Source organism: Nothoprocta perdicaria, unplaced genomic scaffold, assembly GCF_003342845.1.
Source record: "Nothoprocta perdicaria isolate Ctin4 unplaced genomic scaffold, notPer1 scaffold_266, whole genome shotgun sequence".
NCBI classification, from domain to species: Eukaryota; Metazoa; Chordata; class Aves; order Tinamiformes; family Tinamidae; genus Nothoprocta; species Nothoprocta perdicaria.
The window spans coordinates 553,941-568,618 of NW_020455495.1; the positions used below are offsets into that span (position 1 = coordinate 553,941).

At 41.9% G+C, this 14,678-nt stretch overlaps 1 protein-coding gene across 1 annotated transcript in view; it reads right to left on the reverse strand.

Moving 5' to 3' along the window:
* The window catches only part of SNX30 (sorting nexin family member 30), a 31,213-nt gene that overhangs the window by 5,695 nt on the left and 10,840 nt on the right, over positions 1 to 14,678 (reverse strand). Inside the window, exons 4-8 of the mRNA XM_026040780.1 lie at positions 13,143 to 13,301; positions 11,164 to 11,359; positions 10,354 to 10,553; positions 5,462 to 5,548; positions 1,522 to 1,674 (exon numbers count right to left, since the gene is read on the reverse strand). Coding sequence (XP_025896565.1) covers positions 1,522 to 1,674; positions 5,462 to 5,548; positions 10,354 to 10,553; positions 11,164 to 11,359; positions 13,143 to 13,301 — 795 coding nt within the window. The remainder of the gene's footprint in view (positions 1 to 1,521; positions 1,675 to 5,461; positions 5,549 to 10,353; positions 10,554 to 11,163; positions 11,360 to 13,142; positions 13,302 to 14,678) is intronic.

The window sequence follows — 14,678 nt, forward strand, 5'->3', positions numbered from 1 at the left end:
AATGAGCAAATGCACTGCTCAGCTGCAGGGACACTGACGGGCATTCAGTTAGTCTTTAATCCCTTATCAGAGCAGCGAAGGGCAGGTCAAGAGTTAACACCCAAAACCACTGAACTGCACAAACTCTGCCAGCGTGACAGAGAAGTGACGCAGAAGCCTGGCTACTCTTGCCACCAACAAGACAAGGAAGTGGGAAGTCTTGTGGAGGCAGGGCGGTCTCACTTCGCTAAAATCTGCAAACAATACCCAACTGGTAAAGAACTGATACACTTGCAAAACAGCTGATAAGGGAACGAAACCCATCTCACTGATGGTGCAAAGAGCAGATACTCTCATGGATCTCTCTCTCTGTGACTCCAGAAGGATCACCGTGTGAGGGTGACCACCGCGCAGTCACGTCCTCCTTCCCTGAGGGTGTAAAGCACCCAGGAGCTGAGCAGGGATGGGTAACGACACCTGACCAGCTCCTCCAGCTGCAACAAGGGCATCCCTCCCTCCCCTTACCTGGAACTCGGGGCTAAGGGAACTCCTCATAAGGTTGAGTCCCCTGTACAATTAGGGTGCAGAAACACCTGATCCTGATCAGTGTCTATAAATACCTCAAGGGAGGCAGTGAGGAGGAGGGGGTGGCCTCTTTTCAGTGGTGGCCAGCAACAGGACTAGAGGAAACGGTCACAAGCTGAGGCACCAAAAGTTCCACAGGAACTTAAGGAAACATTTCTTGACAGTGAGGGTGACAGAGCCCTGGCACAGGCTGCCCAGAGAGGTTGTGGAGTCTCCTTCTCTGGAGATCTTTAAAACCCGCTTGGACGCAGCCCTGTGCCCCGTGCTCCGGGTGACCCTGCGTGTGCAGGGGGGTTGGACTAGATGACCTCTGAGGTGCCTTCCAACCTTCAGCATTCTATGATTCTATGAAACACGAGCATTTGCCAACTCCTGGCAGACTGAGCGTCCATTCAGGGTGAAGAAACTCTAACATTTTACTGGGACAAGCACTGCACTCCATTTAGTTGCGTTAATTGCTATTTACTATTTACTAATTGATAAGTCTACCCCTATAAAATCCCTTCAGTTGATAGTGCATGTTATTATCGCAAAAATCTTGCACTGAGGAATAAAATCAACTAACTGAACTCAGTGGTGGCTACCCCTCTGGATTATTTTACTGTCTCCCTTAAGGAGCTGGCATGACAAGCAGCCTCAGAAAAGTGAAAAAAAGGTTAGAACTTTTTTATGCTAACTCAGAAAAGCTGGCAGTTGAATCCAAGAGATACAAGCACGCAGCACCAAGTGCACTTGCCCTGCAAGAGATAGTTATTCTCATGCAGATCCCTTGAGCATGACCAGTAGTTCAACAGGCTACAATAGTGCTGTGGAAGGCTCTTTTTCTCAGCAGCTTTGGAATTAATGCCAGGCATCCAAGACTCTCTTCTGGTAGACAACATGAACCCTTCCTGAAGATTCATCACCACCTCAGGAGAAAACCTTTATTCCTGCAAACGCCCCTGCAATGGCACATACCTTCTCGTAGTACTGGATGTTTTTATCTGCCATCCCCATGAGTAGTTGCCTAAAGTCTTGTCGCTTGTTGTTCTGCCATCTCTCCATGTCTGCTTTCAGATCAGCATTGAAACACTCTACTCGGTCTTGACATTTCTCAACATCTGTGGGTACCTGAAGCAAAGGAAATGAAAATTCAAACAGTTGCTGTGAGTGCTAGACTCTAAATTAACACAAATCTCTCTGAATAAGGCTACGGACAAAGGGGCAAGGGATAGTCCAGTGGCCACCTCAAATAAACTCAGCAATGGCTGCAGGGAGACAAGACCCAACAAGCTGAAGAGTCATTACTCAGCATGTTCTATCCTGTATGAGGTGGTGGGCAGCTGTGTTCATCCATCTCCACGCCAGGGATGGAGACAGACTGATGAAGAGATTGCTGGAGGCGCGTGTACAGCAAATCCACTCTGCTTATGTTCTGGGTGCCTAAGCTCGGCTTCTGATTCTCAAAYGGAGCAGCATCACTGCAGCTACAGGCCAACCTTCCTCTCCCCCTTCTCATTTACAGCTGAATTAGGTATTTCCTAATTCATGAGAAAAATCCCACAATTTCCTGTAACATGAGAAAAATCTCTTATGTATTCTGTCTTCTTCCCTCCTACTACCTCTCAGAGAGAAAGTCTTCTGAAAGTATCAATTATGCGAGGAACCACTACAAGGTTCTGCAAATGTTCCTTGTTGTCCTCTTAAGAGGTTTTTTTTTTGTTTGTTTGGTTTTTTTTTTTTTTTTGGCAAATCAGGCTTCCAAAGAGGAAGGTCACTTCTCATTCTGATGACAGAGCAAAGATTTCCTCCTCTGAGGCCACGGGCTCCGTCTGCTTGTGCTGGCATGCTTCCCCTCAGAAATGACCACGCAGTACAGTTATCTGAAAGGAGGCATCTTCCTCAGCTTCAAGGGGCTACGCGTAGACAACAGGAGGGTAGTTTGAACCTTCCACAAYATTGCTAGTTAAGGCTGGAAAACCGACATTAAGAAGTAGAAACTTATACACTTACTGATGYTTGGCACTACTTAGTGACACTCAGATAAAATTATAAGACTTAGAAGTTTAAGAACAGAACAGATCTACAGGGACAACCCAGTTCTCACTGAATGCATCATGCATGCACTGCTTAAGGAAAGGCAGCAACAAGCTTCAGGAAAATCTCTTCATGAAAATCTTCATGAAAGCAGCCTCTGCACTGGGCCTATTCATAACAGCAAATACTTTTCCTTTTAGTACAGTAGTGTCATCAAACGCAAGTCACAACTCAGTAGTAGTGACTTACGCTACTGTAAGCAGTAGAACTGTACTGTAGAACCAACATTTTAACTTAATCTGCTTTTAAGTATTTGACATCTACTCTGAAGTTCAAACACCAAGTCTGGGCATAAGTGGAATCAATTTTGCTGCTTTTTATCTGTTTTTATCAGTAGTTAGTATTTAATTAATATTACACTATCAGAAAAGCATTGAGAAAAAGGAAGCTGGATTTTGGGGGAAGTAGCTACAACTGCTACAAATAGCTGTCCTCATGTGACTTGAATAACCCTAAGAAGTGACAACCTTCTGGACCATAAAGACATTCTAGGAGGGCATATCACTATGTCAGTGGCAAGCATTTATCAGTGTAAACTGAGAAGAGTTATACATGCAGACAAGCCTTGAGAACGAAGTRACAGGTTCAGCAGTTTGGCCATCTCATTGTACAGTAAGTCGTTGGGCGCCTAAATGTATGTCATTTAATGCAATTCCTGTGCAGATTCCAATACTTTAATTGTGTCCCACTTCTAGAATTCACCAGCTCAAGCATAGATGGCATTACTTAACAGCATGAACTGTTAAAKCCCCTATACAGTCTCATTACTGAGTAACAAATGGTTCTGAAGCAGTAAGAAACATTTACCAGGTGATCTACATCTGCACATGATGCTTCTGCCTTTCCAGGTTTTTGGGAACAAGGCTGCCTTCTCTTAACATGGCCAGCTTCTACTTCTTCTGTACTGACATATTATTTTTCCCACAGAATATCACACTGCAAAGCCTCAAGGCAGAGTCAAAGACCAAATATCATTAAAAGGGAATATTGTCTTGTTACAATGAAATAAAATCTGCACTTCACTATGCTAGCTGGATTAATGCAAAAACAGCTCCAGCATATGTCAAAATGTGCAAGGAGCATCACTGCAGAGTCTGTGGTCTTTCCTCTAAACTAGCAAAAAGGCCCCTCATGGGAGAGCCTGTACCATGCTTTCAAAGGAAATGACAGTATTTTGGGCAGTCATTTGCAATAGCCCAAGGAGCCTTCCAGATTTATACTCTGTTGAGTCGTTAGCTGATCAACTCAATTTGAGAACTGCCTGATGACAGTGTCTGAGAACACAGCATGATTCTGTGAGTCTCAGAACGCCCTCCAGTGGAAGAGATCAAGGAGATAGGCCCTCATTTAGAGATTTTAAAAAAAAATAAGCCTGGATTTTTTTTAATGCCATTCCCTGCAAATCAGCTAGTTATACCCTGAGGAACATAAATGCCATTCACTGCAGGTCATAGCCAGCAGGTCATAGCCAACACTACGAAGTCACTGACTGCAAAATGTGTTGCAAGGAACAGCTCATGACAGGATGGGGGCTCTGAAAATGGGGAACTACCAGCTGTGTGAACACAAGAAGTTGCTTTCTTTTTCTACCTGTGTTACATGAAGATATTTGTTTTACAAAAAAAAAGGTGTATCAGTTTGCCAAAATAAATGCTTATACTACTTGAGTGCCAAGTATTCCAAGAAGTGTTCAGATAGCTATCTAGGTGTTGTGCTTTGCACAATATTGCCAGTAAGCCTTTCGTAGTTGAAAGATTATCACACTTCAGCAGTTCTGTTGCATCAAGATCCTAGCAATGCCAAATGCCTGAAGAGCTTCACGTAGTTTGCTGGACACAGTAGACCCATTTCCATCCAGGTGAATCAGGGTGGGTGTTCACCTAAAACCATACTGAGGAATTAAGAGCACACCATCCAGTACTGGGGCAAACAAAAACAGAGAGCACCACAACATATTCGAATCATCTTAATAATGCTATCTGTAAAGTCTGTGACAAACAAGCTCAAGAATTGGAAATACAAGTTAGGCTTGTTGTGGAGGACTACCACTTCTAAATTAAAGACATTATGTGAATCTTTCAGTTAGAAATCATTACAGAGTAGTCCTAATACTGGAAAATGATCCCTTAGTTATTAACTGAAAGGGAGGAAGGGGAGTCAAAAGACAAACAAACAACAAAAAAGACCCCAAACCAGCAGATAGAGGGACAAAACAACAGCTACTTTCATCACTGGACAATGTCCTGATTTAAGATACACGCACAGTAAGGCAGAAGCACAAGAACACGGATTTACTGCCTTGTTTCTGCATGAAGCCTGACCAAAATCTGTCACCAAGAGACAGCTGATGCATCTGTTCAGCATCACATGAGAAGACCCCCCCACAGAGAGGGAATAGTAGGTGTCCTACAATGCAGTTCTGCAGCACCAGGGCTGAGGAACTTAGCCAGCAGACATGACTGAGTGTTTCAGGGAGTGTTTTAGCACTGTTACAATCTGTGCCACTAAACACTCTCCCAGATGAATTCTGGAGTGCTGTTCAGATGTCTACACAGGACAGGATAATTCGCTGCTACTGTCTGGTTGCAGCCACCCTTCTCTGAACAGTGGGAGATCAACAGCAAGCACGTAGCTATACAGGCAATGCATTTTCACATCTACACTTTTCTTTGACACCAGTATGCCACCAACAAACTCTTGTCTGAGATACTGCTTGTACTGCAGAAGAGGAAACCAGACCTCGGCAAAACAAGCTTCCTTCACTTTCTCAGAACGCAGCTGAAGTGCAGGGTGCTTTTGTGCAGTAGTATCAAGTGCTAACCTTTGGACGTTCTTCTTTTTTCAAAGCTACTGCTTCCAGTTTTGCTTCATACTCCGCTTGGACTTGGTCTCTCTTCTTCAACACATTCTAAGCACAAGAGAAAAGACAGTTGTGAGATGGACCCTCTTGTTCCTGCCCTCCCCACTCTACAAGAAACTGCCAAGTGATACAGCTTAAGTGCTAATTTAACCACAGCCTGCCTCTCAGTATTTTATCCTTTCTTACAGGATTTATGAAACAGCTTTTAAAAATAAAGAGCAGTAATGTGGAAAGCCTCCTCCTGCTCTTGAAGGATCAGGGAGAGGGGCTAGGGCAATGTAAGGCACAAGCTCACATGTAACCATGAACATAAACCTGGCTAAGTCAATTCATCAGATGACCTATTACTAGCATGAAGAGGATAAACAAATACATAAAAGCTGTCACGGATTAGTCCAAAGCTTTTGATATCCTCAAGCAGCAGAGAGATTATAGCACAGCCAGGAAAAGATATCATAGAGGGTAGTAATATCCCCCTCTTCATTTAAACTCCTTTAGAACGAACAGCTACATTCCTATGTTAAAACTAAGTTCAGCCTGGTTTTAGACCAGTTTCAGGGAYTGAGGGAAGGGGGAGACACCGTACACATGGTGGCTTATGAAAAGCTCACTTCACGTGGGAATACTGTGCTGCATGCRTGTCACATAGCAGGCATTTTACTGACAGATGCTTCTTACAGTAAAGTAGCATAAAAAATGCTACCTTTATCCTGTACTGCATCCATGGGCCATATTTTTCTTATAGCTTGGAAACAATCAAAAGAAATCAGGTCTTTTCAAGAATACACCAGTATGGAACAAGCAGTTTTGTGTCTGCAAAGCAGAACATTAGTCTCATACCAAGTGACTTATTTCTTTACTTTTCACAAATGAAACAACCGCTAATGCTTTCCAGTTCTGCAGATGGGATCATTAAAAGTGCTTAGAGCTCCTCTTGCAGTCAGTTTGGCCAGATTGTGCCTCAAGGGTTCCTGTTCCTTTCTGTACCTCACTAGGACAAGAGGAGGTAACTAGTCCCTTTAATAGTTTCAGCAACACCAATAAACGAGGACTGGTCATGTGAACTGCTGCCTATAGTAACATACATCTCAAAATTTAAGCGGATCTTAGAGCTCTAGAAGCCAATCTAGTTTTGTTTCCTGTTTACTTATATTAAYGTATGTACACCTTTACCATCTTCATCCCTTTGCACCCTCTTAAGCTAAGCAAGGATCAACTTGCAGTTCTAAAAATATGGCATTCCACAGGAGGGAAGACCAATTCTGGAAGACCAATTAGTGATATGAGAAACCACATTCAGCATCTTTACAAAATCCACTCCTTGATAAACAAGAAGAGCAACTGATCCAAAAAGTTGAAACAATTTATGTAAAAAAGAGAAAAAAATCAATTTAAGAACATAAATCTTCAACAGTTTAAGCTTTTCTGTTGTTTTGTTTTTCTCCCCAAAGAGATGTAATCAAGCATTACAGTTTGAAAAACACAATATTCTCACTGGTTGCAGAATATTTTTGAACTTCCACAACTTTGTGGAACAGCCCTTCTGTGCTTGAGTATATTTAACAGGYATTCATACTTTGTACTGCATCTTGAACTCAAGTAAGCTGAAATTTATTTTCAGAAAAGCAACTGCCTCCAGCAATTGCACTGAGTTTTCATGAGCACAGTCAGTGTGGGAAGCTAGATCTGCACCCAGATTAGCCAATGATTAACAGGTATCAGCAGACTAAATTCAAAGGGCAGGTGCCCATTTTTCCCCAAGCACTATGGACTATTAACTATATGCTTCTGAACACAGGTTTAGGTATCTATTAATGACTGACTTGAAAGTGGTGGGAAAGATGCTGTTTTTCCTTTTATTTGCCTCATATGAAATGAAGATTAATGTTTCAGGAGCCTTCAAGAAATGCTCTGTACTACCAAGAGTCCCTAGACTTACCACAATCCATACAACACTTCTGCTAGCTGAGGTCTCATCTTACAGTCCCTTCACTTACCACAATCCATACAGCACTTCTGCAAGTTGAGGCCTCACTTGCAGAAGAAAGTTTTAGCTTCTTTTCACATACCGCATTTCAATTAGTTGGGACCAGAACTAAACCACTAGTCCCAGCGGTTGTGRTGAGTTGGGACATTTCACCACCTGGACAAATCCGCAGGACTCGTCCACGAGTGTCCTTGTTAGGCTGCAATGATAACTGATTGCAACAGATAACTGTACTGTTTCACTGTACATAGCTTCCCACTACGGCTAGACCTCATGAATGAATCCTTACTTGSAGCACTCTTTTTGAAGAGATGGTTAAATATTCAAGATATAGCTGTTTAAATACGCATTAGGAGCAATGCTGAAGCACACAGCAGAAGACTGCATGATTCGATAGTCCTTGCTGGCAGTGTTAAGTGTGTAGAATTCAAACAATATTTTAATATAAGCACAAAATTGAGAACAGAATTTGTGATGTGCCCTCCAGTAGAACAGCAATGTACCTCAAAAACATTGTCCTGCACATTTGCCGACAAGCACCTCTTCTCACAGGATTTCACATGGGATCTGCTAATCGCTCTCTTGGCCTCAGTTTTAAAACAGGCCTCTCCCACCCACAACCAGGATGGCACTTTAAGTGAAGCCTGCGGTGCTGACCTCCCCCAGCTTCTGCAGAGCTTTCAAAGAAATCTACCTGTCTGAGGCAAGAGATGGGGATTCCCTGGAACGATGTATCTCAATTGGAAATATGGGGCTCTTCCTCCCCACTGTGCTGGCCCACCAGGTAGATCACTGCTCCTCAGCACACTAAAGGGAGCATCAGTCACAAAAAGTGAAAATCACCTTATGCTTCTTGCTCTGAGGGGCATTCATCTCGCCACAGTCACTCTACAAACAAAGTTCCCCTACCTACTGCTGGAGTCCAGCTTGCAGCAGAAAAAGCTATAAAAGCTCTACTGATCTGCAAACATCCATGGCTTAATTTTCATCAAGTGTCCCTGGGAAAGAAAAGGCTTTGCTCTGAAAGACCAAAACATTCTTTAATTTCACAAACAGRACTCTCAGCAATTGATTATCAGGACTGCACTGCTAGTGAAGACGACAGTTATTTCAATAGAAAGTCTCTTTCATTTGAAGAATTGCCATATTTTGGGTTACTTATGGAATTTTACAGTGTTTGGAAAACAATGTAGTACCTATATAGTGCAGTGGTAACAAATTGACATCCTCAAGCCTAGTGAAAAGGAGTTAAGTATGACCTGACAGGTTTCAGCTCCAGCTCTTGGAAGGGATTTAAAAGGGGAGAAAAGTCTTAACTAGCAACACTCTTTACCTTCATTCTAAGGCAGGGTAAAGCTCACAGGATACATCCCAAGCCTTACAGTAAGCCTTACTAGCTGCTCTTACTAACCACTGTTTTGCAAGTGTGATAGTTCCACCACATCAAGACAACTGATTATATCCAGCTATTTAGCAGGAAATACAAATAGAGGGATGAAGTCAACTCAATAATATAGAAATAAAGCAAGAAAGCAAGAGTACATTGAGCAAAATAGGTACTTCAGTCAATTAACACAAGAAAATTTTGAAGCAGAGAGACTAAAGACTATCTTTAAGCTTGAAGACTGCATTTAAGCGTCTTTGCTATCAACTGACATGGTCTCATTCCAAGAAAAATCTTTTATCCTCTCCAGACAAGGCTTCTATCCACAGTTCAGTGTGCCAACAATGTGTGGGTGTTAGCTGTCCTATCATGGAAATGCATTTGGTCTATGCTGGAGTCAAACGCCATGACCATRAAAGCAAACAGAAACTTTGAGGATTAATATCAAACCTTGTGCAAGAATACTTTGCTTCTCCTAAGGAAGCCAGAAGTCATATAACTAATCATATGAAGTTGGGAAGAGAATCCTTCAAGCGTTTCAAATGCTTATTTTGAGAAATGTAGGAGGACTAAGAATATGGCCTTAGTCTAGACCATAGACTGACACTGTCTACCTTGTTCAGACTCTAGTTTCCCAATAAGTTGCTAAATACCTCTAAACAAGTCATTCCATGACCTTATAATGATTCTTCCAAGAGGAAATTCCTCAGGAGGAATTTGCTAGTGCTCAATRAAGGGACTACTACTACATTCTGTACACCATGGATGCACTGCAAAAAATCCTGCTACAGCCAGAACTAGAGCTCTTCGTTTTTCGGTGATGCAAACTCAGTTCTTCTCTTCCTGTTGCTAAAGACTGTATTAAAATAGCTYTTCCATAAACAATAAGATAGCATGTTCTTAAACAGATTAACAGTGACAAAGCAATATCTTCAAACAGTTATTTAGTATGTATAGAATGTTAAGAACTCAGTGTGAATGTTAATAACTTAGTATGACACATCCTGATGCTSTGTGGAGAGATAACAGTATTTGTCATTTGGACACATGTTTCCAAGAGGAGCTATCCAACAGCACCACATACCTGAGACAGCTTGCACAGCTGCTAGTGCTGCCTTCCGCAGGCCAGGTCATAACTCAATAATCAACATCTGAGATTCAACTGATTTTCTAACAGTTCAAGTGCTGGACAGCCATGTGACATCTCACAAGAAGTGACTCCATGATATTTCATGTGCAGTCTAGCTTTATGACCTTACCTTGTCCAGCTGGCAAGCAGATAGATAGTACTACTCAGGTAGCTTCCCACTAAACACACAAAGTTCTGACTTGACAATGAAAACACATTCCTGTTTTAACATACTATTTATTTCCCTCTTCTTGTACCAACAAGCCTTCTCACAGCTAGGAAAAACAAATTCATTGACAAATCACCCCAYGAAAACACAGTATCATTTTCTTGCATTGCACGGTTCCCTTTACCTTCATTGATTCCGAGTACAGTATATATTCCCTAAGCACAGGCAGGAAGTCTTCAGACATGTCTTCGCTGAGTTCTTCAAGAGCTGTGCAGCAGTTCCCAATACAGGCAGACACCCCTTCCAGCGGCTCCGCTAATTCAACCTCCAGCCCACCCCAGGTTGAATAAACAGGTCCATATTCTCGTAGCTCCACCAAGTATTCTGCAAAAGCCAGAGGAAAAAAGCAGATAAATAAAGAGCATGGTAGTGTTATGTAAACATTACAGAGAGCAAGAACATCCTACGAAGCACGGCAAACTTGAGCCCTTCTAGGGACCAAGTCTTGTATTACATTAGTACCTTGAGAGTCAGAGCTCCACAGCTGCATAGGTGACTAGTCCAAGCTACCTCCAGCTACACTGACTGCTCCTACAAGCCTCATGTACAGGAAACAAAGCTCCTTCTTCACCATACGCAAAAGCTGGCTTTGTCATGAAAGATACCTTCCCATTCTCATAATCTTATCTGGACTCTTCAAACTGGAATCTAGACCATTCTCCAAAATTCTTTATAAAATTGAAACTTCCAGTAATAAAGTAGGTCTGCATAACGACAAGGCTATTTTTTATACAGTTAAGCTAAGAGAGGATATTGTGTGAGTTTTTAATCTGTTTTAAAACTGCAAGAGGCATTAAATTCAGATTGTCACAGTCAGTGCATGAAGCTGGTTACGGGCCAGGTTCAAGGATATGAATTCTCAGCTGTGTTATCAACCAGAGCAAGATGCAGAGCACTCAGTGTGAAGTATTTTGACAGGATGCCATGACCTTACCCAACTGCTCTTTGATAATCCGCTGTGCTATCCTGTCAATAGTACCAAGCTTTAGAGAGAACGTGTCTAGATACTCTCCAATAGCTGCAAACTCCAGTGGCCGACTTCTTAGTTTGTAGCCTCCTGTGACATATTTGACAGACTCTCCCATCTTCGACAGCAATGCCATCCCTTGCTTTTTGTAGGCATTAAGATCCTGGCAAGGTACAAAAAAATATATATATACATATATATATTCAACTTGCATACTGGAAGATGAACAAATGAAAAACACTTTAGTCAAGACAAAATGTTGTAAAGACAAAAGATTCATTTAGTGTAGGACTCATGCTCACTTTGTACAAGTTACCTCTAGGCACTGCTTTAAGAAAAGCCCTGGACAGAAATATTCTACCCAAAGAACAACATGAAAGATTTTACAGGTGAGCGCTAAGCAGCATCTCCTGGTGCATGGCCAGAATTTCTCTTGCTCTTGTATGGTCACCAAAGACATAATAATAGCACACGTTTCTTTCCACCAAGTCTCTTCATACCATTCATTCACACTATACTAAAGGTGGCATACAAGTCATAATTCAAAATAGCAACACAAATTCATATGGCTTTAATAGGTTAATACAGAGCTACTCAATTCATTAAGACTAGATGCATTCATCCATTCACCTCAAATGGTAGCCAAACAGAAGCTGGGGGAAGGCGGAAAAGAGCACATTACAGGGAAACTTACACAGCTGCTTTGCAAGGCAGACTGCAGCTCAGGCTGGGTCTGAAGCAGCCTGCACAAAAAACTCAGGTTTTATTGCTAAAGTGTTTGCACAGACAGGAAGTCACTCAAAACCTGTGAAAAAAAGTTCTTTTCTTTCTTTCTTTTTTTTTTAAATGAAATCTGAAGGATTAGAGGATTTCATCTTGACAGAACATCAGAAAACACGGGTTCTAATTAGCTAAGCCATTAGTCATCCATTTTGTGCTCCACTCCTTCCAGTAGAGGTCACTATTTAACATCTCAAAGCAAGCTCAAGAGTTAGTGAGGTTTTTCGATTCAACACGAAAATTTGCAAAACAAATACACATGYAAAGGTTGAGAATTGATACATGGTATTATAGACCATGCCATCTTCGAAACAGACACATTATTTTTTCCAAGCATTTATGCAAGTCAAAGATACGTCTGATTAACATAAGGGGGACAACTTAGCAGCTAATGCTTATTCTTAAATGCAGTATTTCCTTCGTGCTTAGGACAGATGGAAGACAAGTCACCTGTGGGCAGGCATCAAGTAATGACCCTTTAGCTGAGCCACTATTCAAGTGTTCCTGTCTTTCTGATCTACAATTCATGCTAGTCCACATGGGGTACTGAAAGAAGCCTTGATTTCTCTACTGAACCAGGACAGGGTCTCGTGATTTCTCACACKGAGTCATTCTGAAATCCCAGTACAACAGTGCACAAGAGACGGCCACAAGCAGCTATCTGCTCTTCTCCCGCCRCTACTCCTCACCCAGAGGCTCATTACAAACTCTATATACTCAAGACAAAACCCAGACAGTACTAAGGATGAAGCCTTTATCATTCATTCAGGGGAGGAACAGGGGAGGATTAGGGGAGGAAGAGGATAAGATATGTAAGAAGTTAAGARAGTTGCCTCATACTTCGACAAAAAGCAGAACAGCACTTCCTATGCTGGGCTACCCAGGGCACTAAGCAACTTCTGCATTTTGGGCTGGCTGCAGCCATTCAGTTTAAGTTAAGTTTAAGGAGTAGAGGCATGGGGAGAGAGGTAGGTGATTGGGGTCTCAGGCCCTCAGCGAGTACAGCATTATTCTGAAGTCAGCTCGTCAAAATAAGTGCTTCATTTGAGCAAGCTAATGCAAACAGTTTTATTAATACTGTTTTARCTTCACTTCAAGTAAGACTGCAAGAGTGCCCATTTTTCTATAGTCCTTGTCTGTGATTTGACTAGAAGCTTCTGGCTTACCTTGGCGGTGAGAAACACATTGAAGTGCTCGTTAAAAGAAAGCACCGGGTGATCAGTGATTCTTTTCAGGAATTTGTCTAATGCCTTCCTTCTTGTTTCCACAAATTCTTCAGAAAACCGATCAACAACACCCTTCACCACAAACTTCTCAGGAAGAGGCTGTGAGAAAAGACAAGCAAAGCGTACAAGATTCAGTACAATAGACAGTTGCTTCTGCAATTTGTAAATGTAGTAGAGAATCAAGCTCCCATCTTGATGGTAAGTGCACTGCTATATTTTTTACCAGGAATTATCCATGACAATGGGGAGGGAAGCCCTATTCCAAATTACTCCCAGTCATTTCACTGACTGGCTTCAGCATAAACGCATCTGTCAAGCCCAGCCATTAYTTACACTAAGCACTTCCAGTGCAAGTGTGTCCAAGCTCCATCTCACAATCACATAATCATTAAGGTTGGAATAGACCTTTGGAGATCATCCAGTGCCACCCCCTGCACACGCAGACGACATCATTAGCAGGGTTACCCACTGCTCCCTACAGTGATGTACACACATCTCCAGCTGGCATTCAAGCAGAGCTGCCCTATCCAGGGAAACATGGAAAACCTAATGACTTTACCTAATGACATTAAGGTTATTTACAGTATTTAAACATATGCTTTCTGTTTTACTCTTGAAGCCTTACTAAATCAAGAATAAGCAGATTATCCGTCCAGGAAATTTATGGCAGCTATCTCCACTTAATTCAGGAATTCATGATCTCCTTCAAGAAGTCTCTGCCAACTAAAATCAGTAACAAAGATTATTCAAATGAAACTAAGTACATGTGACCCCTCCCCAAAGACAACAAAACTGATGTGAGATGTTCATGAGGTCAGCAGCTCCGAAAGAATAAAAAATCCAGCATAACTTAACTGCAACAAAGCTTGACATTCAGATCTGTTGTTCTAGTTAATCCAGTTTAAGTCACATCCTAATAAGATTTCTTCAGAAGAAGAATGCTTAGTGTAGTAGATTTTAGGGAGGAACAGGGTTATTTGCCAATGCTTTGTAAGCTTTATCCGGAACTCTAGAAACCTCAGCACCATATAACAGGAGAAAAAGAACAAGCTGGGAGATTGGGTTAAGAGAATTTCCCTCAGCCAAACACAAGTCAGCTGGCACTGCTTGGTATGCCAGCTTAGCATCAATCACTAACTGATTGATTAATTAATTGATCAATCACTAATTGATGAGTCCAGGCACCAACAGAAGATATATCTTTATTACAGAGGCTTTTGACATTTAACACTCTTTTAGCTAACTGCATATTTCTCTTGAAGTTTCTCTTGAAAAGAGAGTGGACTTCTGCAAAAATTAACACTGCTCTCAACACATAGGTACTTCAAACTGCTTCAAACCACTTACTAAACAGTCCTGCCAACATTGCAATTAGCGTTTGGCAAAACCAACACATCAGCCATAAGAGATGGACTGATGCATCCTAAAATACTTCTTCTAATGTATAGACAGGAGCCTTTGTTGCTGTAGATACTG